General features: G+C 61.4%; 1 protein-coding gene across 1 annotated transcript in view; it reads left to right on the plus strand.

The window, feature by feature from the left end:
• Positions 1 to 7,291, plus strand: part of VOLCADRAFT_102747 (dynein heavy chain 3) — a gene marked incomplete at its 5' end in the record, with an annotated part of 70,080 nt that overhangs the window by 55,184 nt on the left and 7,605 nt on the right. Inside the window, 11 exons of the mRNA XM_002945732.1 lie at positions 337 to 414; positions 793 to 931; positions 1,111 to 1,387; positions 2,021 to 2,273; positions 2,371 to 2,489; positions 3,267 to 3,501; positions 3,829 to 3,924; positions 4,337 to 4,823; positions 5,608 to 5,687; positions 5,790 to 6,152; positions 6,645 to 7,277. Of these exons, the coding sequence (XP_002945778.1) occupies positions 337 to 414; positions 793 to 931; positions 1,111 to 1,387; positions 2,021 to 2,273; positions 2,371 to 2,489; positions 3,267 to 3,501; positions 3,829 to 3,924; positions 4,337 to 4,823; positions 5,608 to 5,687; positions 5,790 to 6,152; positions 6,645 to 7,277 (2,760 nt within the window). The remainder of the gene's footprint in view (positions 1 to 336; positions 415 to 792; positions 932 to 1,110; positions 1,388 to 2,020; positions 2,274 to 2,370; positions 2,490 to 3,266; positions 3,502 to 3,828; positions 3,925 to 4,336; positions 4,824 to 5,607; positions 5,688 to 5,789; positions 6,153 to 6,644; positions 7,278 to 7,291) is intronic.

Below are 7,291 nucleotides of genomic sequence, written 5' to 3' on the forward strand. Positions count from 1 at the left end.
GGTTGCGGGTGGTTCCAGGAGCTTCCTTTCCTTTTCTTTCTGGTTCTGGTCCCTGCCTGCCTGCCTGCCTGCCTGCCTGCCTGCCTGCCTGCCTGCCTGCCTGCCTGCCTGCCTGCCTGCCTGCCTGCCTGCCTGCCTGCCTGCCTGCCTGCCTGCCTGCCTGCCTGCCTGCCTGCCTGCCTGCCTGCCTGCCTGCCTGCCTATGAACATATGTGTGTTGAAATGAACAACTGAGCGGCTCGAAGATGGAAGTCACATGCAGAATTGTACCTATGTGCATATACGTATGTATGTATGCATGTATGCGTGTGTTGTGTATGTTCTGACTGATGACAGGGACTTGAGGATCAGCTGCTGGGGGATGTCGTACGGCAGGAGCGGCCCGATTTGGAGGAGGCCAAGGACCGCCTGGTGGTGAGAAAATGGCCCCGGGGGGGGGGGAAGAGTCGCGGGGTACACGTGAGTGCGTGCGCGTGTGCATGTGTGTGCGTGCGCGTGTGCATGTGTGTGTGTATGTATATTTGTTCAATGAACTACTGACTGACGTGTTAGAGACTGCCGAATTTGTGACGATGATAACGACGGCAGAATGGATTTATGTGCATTTGCGCGTGTCTGGTGGTGCTTTCTATCATAGCCATTGCCATTTCTATTGCTATGGAGGGTAACAGCAGCCTACAAGCCACAAGCGCGCCAAGCACCCTCCCTCCCCCTCCCAGCCCCCCCTTCCCTCTCCCTCCCCCTCCCAGCCCCCCCTTCCCTCTCCCCCCCTTCCCCTCCCGGCCCCTGTAGGTGAGTCTGTCCTCCGACAAGCGGCAGCTGTCCGAGCTGGAGGACCGCATTCTGGCGCTGCTCAAGGAGGCGGAGCCCACCTCGCTGCTGGATGACGAACAGCTCATCGCCACACTGAACGACGCCAAACAGACCAGCGGTGAGGCGGGAAGTAATGTATATAATCTAATACACACGGGTCGCTAGTGCATTGATTAGACACAGCAGCACACACACACAGCAGCACACACAGGAGGCTCCAGAGCAGCTCCAGACTGCTTTTTCCCCTTTCAGACTCCCTTTCCCCTCCCGCCGTCTCCACCGCCACCACCTCTCCAGGCATCATTCAGACCCGGGTGGCGGAGGCTGAGGCCACCGAACGAGCCATCAACGAGGCCCGGGAGGTGTATCGACCCGTACCGACCCGCGGGTCATTGCTCTACTTCGTGACGGCCGAACTGGCGCTGATTGACCCCATGTACCAGACGTCCTTGGCTGCCTTCACTCGCATGTTCCGACATTGCTTAGATACGGCAGCGCGTGCGGACGATTTGGGGGTACGGCTCCGGAACCTGATGGACCATACCACCGAGTATGTATATCGCATGGTGTGCAGGTACGTACGTACGTCTGTTTTGTTTTTATGTCTGTCTGTCTGTATGTATGTATGTATGTCGTTACAGGTTGGTTAAGCTTCACCAGCGGCCCCCTTTCCCGAGGCAGTCCCTGCTCTCCCCTGCGAGAGGGGCACCCTAATCCGTTCACCCCATCCGACTTCAGAATGTATTCGTTGGGTTCAGCAACTCACCACCAGCATCCAACCAGATCTAGCCGACCAACGGCCTCTGTATGTATGTAGGATTGCGTTAAAGTCCGCCCTACCATTCCCCGAGGCCCGACCCGTATGTGCGCATGCGCTTATGCATGTATGTACGTATGTATGTACATACAGGGGCCTCTTCGACAGTCACAAGCTGCTGTACTCCTTCCTCATAGCCACCGCCATTGGCCGCCATTCGGGCGCCATATCCCCACCCGAGTGGAGCCTCCTGCTGCGAAGAGGGCACACAGCAGCCGCCTCCGCATCAGCCGCCTCCCTTCCAACCAGCCTCGCCGCCGCCGCCACCGCCGCCGCCGCCGCCACCGCCACCGCCATCGCAACCGGCAACGGAACGCTGCCCCTTCACCAGCAGCAGCAGCAGCAGCACCACCACCACCACCGCTCGCACCATCCTCACCACCACCACAGCACACAGTCCATCACCCCGCAACAACAACAACAACAACAACACAACCAGCAGCAGCAGCAACAGCAGTTTCATCACAACGCAGGTTCCGGCGCCACGAAGGCTCCCCCGCCACACACACCAACCCAAGGCGGCCAGCTCCACACGCCGCGCCGGCCGCCGTCTCTGGGTGCCTGGGCTGGTCCCGGTGTGTGGGAGGGGCTGTGGGCGCTGGAGGCAGCGGTGCCGTCGGCATTTGCCGGGCTGACGGCGGCGGTGGCGGCGCTTCCTGGGGCCTGGCAGGCCTTTGCCGAGTCACCCTCCCCGGAGTCGTACCTCGGGGCGGACATCTCACACTTGTTCCCCCCTGCAGCGGCCGCCGTCACAGCTATCAACAGCCCTCGTGAAGTTGCCGTCAGCGGCCGGGCTGAGGAGCCGGCGGCGGCGGCGGCGGCGGCTGCTCCTTCAGCGGCTGGCGGAGCTGCGGACCAGGTGGTGGCGAGTCCGGTGGTGGGGGTGCGGTCGACGCCGGTGTCGGCGACGCGCTTTGCAGCGGCAGGAGGAGGAGGAGGAGGAGGTCAACTTACGTTGTTTCAGATGCTTCTCTTGATACGGGTGCTGTGCGAGGGCCGGCTGTTGAGCGGCATCAGGAGGTGCGTATGCGTATGAGTATATGTGTATATGAGTATATGTGTATATGTGTATATGAGTATATGTGTATATGTGTATATGAGTATATGTGTATGTACGGGTGTACGCCCACCGGGTGACATGGAGGGGGGGAGGAGGAGGAGGGGGAAGGGGGGATTGAGAGCTGCTTTGTTGCGGAGGGGAGGGGAGGGGAGGCCGGAGGTCTCCGAGGACGTGACCTGAGCTGCCAGACTGCCGGACTGGGGGGGTCGGAGGCGCCTGAGCGGAGACTTATGTGCACTGTTTGTATGTGTGTGTCTGTGTGTGTCTGTGTGTGTCTGTGTGTAATGTGTGTGCGCATGTGTGTGTTTTAATGATTTTCGGAACCTGCTTGATGCCGCGGCGATGGATGAGGGGGAAATGTCGATGGATGGGGGGATGCCGAGGGGTACACCGGAGAATAATAACACCGTGTACGGTACCGGAACGGCAGACGGACACAGCTCAACTACCGGGTGCTGGACAGCGACGTGTCTGTATGTGTGTCTGTGGTGTTTTGCTGAAGGATGGCTAGGAGGCCCACCACCAACTACCAACTACCAAACCCCTCCCCTCCCTCTTCTCCCCCCCACCACACAGGTATGTGGTCCTCACGATGGGCCCCCAGTTCGCGGACCCCCCGCCCACCTCCCTCCCGGAGCTGTTCGCGGACTCCACCCCCGCCACCCCCATCATATTCATTCTCTCCCAGGGCGCAGACCCCAGTGCCGCCATCACGCGGTTCGCGGGGAACATGGGGCGACCCATGGGTCAGAGGCTGCACATGATCAGTTTGGGACAGGGCCAGGGGCCGCGGGCGGAGGCGGCGCTGCAGGTAGGTGAGGGATGTATGTGCGTATGTCTGTACTTGTGTAGGAGCGTGCAGGGACCTGTGGGGCCGTTTGAGCGACATTCCGGGGGGGGAGGAGAGGGGGGGGAAAAGGGGGTATGTGGACGGGAAATAGCAAGGGGTTTCACTCTTCCTCCCGGATCCATCCGCATCCAACTTGACACACACACACACACACACATGCGCGCGTGCGCGTGCGCGTGCGCGCACGCACACACATACCTACCTACCTACATCCCACAATTACCCAACATTACCCCTTTCTCACGCCTCCCGCCTCTCTCCCCCCCACCCGGGGCTTCCCCCATCAAGGCCGCCATGAAGTGCGGTGACTGGTTGTGTCTTCAGAACTGCCACCTGGCCGCCAGCTGGATGCCCCGACTGGAGAGACTGTGTGAGGACTTGCAGGTAATTGACGGCAGGGAGGGGAGGGGAGGGGAGGGGAGGGGAGGGGAAAGACCAATTGAGTAGAGTGATTAGATCCGCTGCTCCGTATGCGGTGTATGCATGGGGTTACGTTACATCACATCACATTACATTACCCCCGGCTATGAAAGCCACGACTCCCGGTCAGACACACACCCAAACCAACAGTTGGTTCCATTAGTTGGTTTCTTAGGGCGGCGGGATAATATGTATAATGCAGGATAAATAATCCTGGATTCGTTGGCGCAACAGGAGCTTATCTTCTTCATCCCGACATTATGAAATAAGAAATATCATAATATACTACCTTCCTTAGGTACGGGCGATACTTACCCCACCTCCAACCGCCCACCTCCCATCTCCCACCTCCAACCTCCCCTCTCATAATCGACAGGCTAGGTATTTACAGCAGCAGCAGTTCAGCACGCGGCTAGCTGCCTTCCGTATGACATCTCCGGGTGCGGCTGCCGGTGCGGGTGCCGGTGCGGGTGTAGCGGTAGGCGGTGGGGTTGCTGTAGGAGCTGCCCTGTCCTCCCCAACCTTTACGGGGATGGGCGACAGGTCCCCCAGAACCGCCACCACAACCATAACCGGCAGCGGCGTAACCGCCAGCGGTGTGCGCAGCACTGGACACGGCCACGGCACGGGCACGGGCACGGGGTACGCGCCGACGTTTGGCACGCGCACGGCCAGCGGCGGCGGAGCCGCCGCTGCCGCCGCCGCTGCCGGGGTCACCGAGGCGCCGGCGTCGCCGCCGCCGGTGGCCCCTGTGTACGACGTCCATCCGGAGTTCCGTCTGTGGCTGACGTCGATGCCGAGTCGCTCCTTCCCCGTGGCGGTGTTGCAGAGCGGTGTCAAGGCCACCCTGGAGCCGCCTAAAGGTGTGTAGGTGTGTGCACGTATGTATGTGTGGGACAGGGGCCCATATCTTCACCCTGCGGCCGCTACCTGGCGAAACCCTGCCTTTCCCGGTATTTCGGGGCACCCTCATCCAGTCACCCTAGTCAACTTCTCAGTGGATCGCTCGGGTTCCGCACCCACCACCGGCATCCAATGGAATCTGCCGGATCGACGGCGGCCCAACTCCATTCCTGGTCGGCTCGCGAGTCAACTTTATCCCAGGTCACCACCGTCCATCAACTAGGGACGCAATACCTTCCATCATCGGAAGGATTTACGACCCTGACAAGTCTCGATCCCGGGATCTCCCGGGGGCAATGTTCCGTGCACGTATGTATGTATGTATGTATGTATGTGCATAGGGCTTTTTCCTCCTGGTCTTTTTCTCTCTAGATGCTCTCTTTAGTTAGCCTCTCCGGCGGCTCCTCAAAGTTTCTTCTCTCCCGCGGGTGGGTTCTGGGCACCTTTTGAGGTGTCACCATCGGAATGAGCTCATGACGGCAATCTCTCACTCAGATCTTCCCAGGGAGGGCGGGAAGCGGCGGCGGCGGCGGCTGCGGTGGCGGCGGCGGAGGAGGAGAGGATGGCGATGGGACATATGGCGATGGATGTTTGTGTGTGTGTGTGTGTCCTCTCTTTCGCTCCTCTGCCATCGACCTGCACCTGCACCCCTATATCTGCACCCCTGCACCTCTCTCCCCACCCCTACCTAGACACGCACACCCCGGGGCCCCCCTCGGCCTCCCCCCCCCACTCCGGGCACAGGCATCCGGGCACATCTGCTGCGCATATACAGCGAGATGCCCCCCGCCATGCTGGACGTGCTCCCCGGGAGCAGCGGCGGAGTGGGCATGGGAGTGGGAGTGGGAGGCAGCCCGACATCGGGAGGCAGCGCAGGCGCCTTTGCCACACGGCCGGGCACCAGCCACCTCTCCACCCCTCCGCAGGTGCCCTCCACTGCCACCACCACCATCGCCGGAGCCACGACTGCGAACACATCCTCTTCTGCTCTCGGGTCACCGGCGCCTGGGATCTCGCTGATCTCGCCCATACAAACCCCTGCTGCTGCTGCTGTTGCGGCGGCGGCGGCGGCGGCGGCGGGTGTGGAGGATCGTGTAGGGTCGCTGGGGGGCGTGGCTGGCTCGCCGTCGCTGCCGGCCTTCCATGGCGGTGTGGGTGGCAGTACGAGACCGCCGGCGGGTCTCTTGGGGCCGTTGGGTCCCGGGGTGGGGCTGTCTCGTGCGGCTGCGGTGTCGTCCCAGTGGCGGAAGCTGCTGTTCTCGTGCGCCATGTGCCATGCGGTGCTGCAGGTGCGTTCTGGGGGTCGTGTAAGTAAGTATGTAAGTATGTCTAGGGCTTTTAGGGTTTTAGGGTTTTTGTGGGTGTTGTTTTGTTTTAGGTGGCTGGAAGAGGGGAGGAAGGGGTTTGGAAGGTTTGAGAATTTGTGTTTTGTGGAGGTGTTTTTGGAACGCGGTCAGGCAGGAGGGCGTGAAGATCCTAATGGCGGGGCAGGTGGAAGGGAAGGAGGGAGTGTCCTGGAGGCCCCTGGCGTGTGTGTTTTAGGTAGGCTTGGGCCCCTGCCCTCTGGTCTTTTCTGAGAAATGCAACCTGGCCCCGCCCGGTTTGGCCTCTCTTAAGGGGATGATCCGGGCCCCAGAGAGAGTGTGTGTGTGTATGTATGTGTGTGTGTATGTGTGTGTGTTTCAGTGTTTACGACCTCTGTATCCAGCAGTCTCCTTCCTACACACGCAAACACATACACACACATGCGCACATGCCCCCCGGGGGTTATGTTGTTGCAGGAGCGGCGCCGCTTCGGACCATTGGGCTGGAACGTTCGGTACGAGTTCAGCGATGGGGACCTCTCCGTCGCCGTCCGCACGCTGCAGATGTTCCTGCTGGAAGCACCCGCCGCCGCCGCCGCAGCTGCCGTACCCGGCGGCAGCGCCGGCGGCTTCCGCGCCGTCCTGGGAGGCGGCCTGGGCCCGCCGCGCAGTCAGTTAGCTGTCAGCGGCGGTGACGCCAGCTCGATCTGGTCCCTATCGTACAACACCGCAGCGCCTGCCGTGCCGTGGGACGCGTTGCAGTACATCACTGGCGACATTGTGTACGGCGGCCGGGTGACGGACGAGATCGACCGACGAACACTGGGTTGCTTGCTTAGGCAGTTCTACAACCCCTCAGTGCTCCGAGAGGGCATGGGGTGGAGCGCTTTCAAACCCATGAAGGGCGGCGGCCCCGCTGGCCGCAGCGGCAGCGGCGACGTCTCCGGCGGCGGCGGCGGTGGCCCTGCCGGCGTGGAGCTTGCATACCCGCCGCCGCCTGACGGCGATCACTCGTTATACATGTCGTACATTAAGTCGCTACCGAGCTCTGACTCCCCCGAGGTGTTCGGACTTCACGCCAATGCGGAGATCCGGTGCAAATGCAGGTGGGTAGGGGGGTAGGG

Source organism: Volvox carteri (genome assembly GCF_000143455.1).
Source record: "Volvox carteri f. nagariensis unplaced genomic scaffold VOLCAscaffold_1, whole genome shotgun sequence".
In the NCBI taxonomy this organism is placed as follows: domain Eukaryota; kingdom Viridiplantae; phylum Chlorophyta; class Chlorophyceae; order Chlamydomonadales; family Volvocaceae; genus Volvox; species Volvox carteri.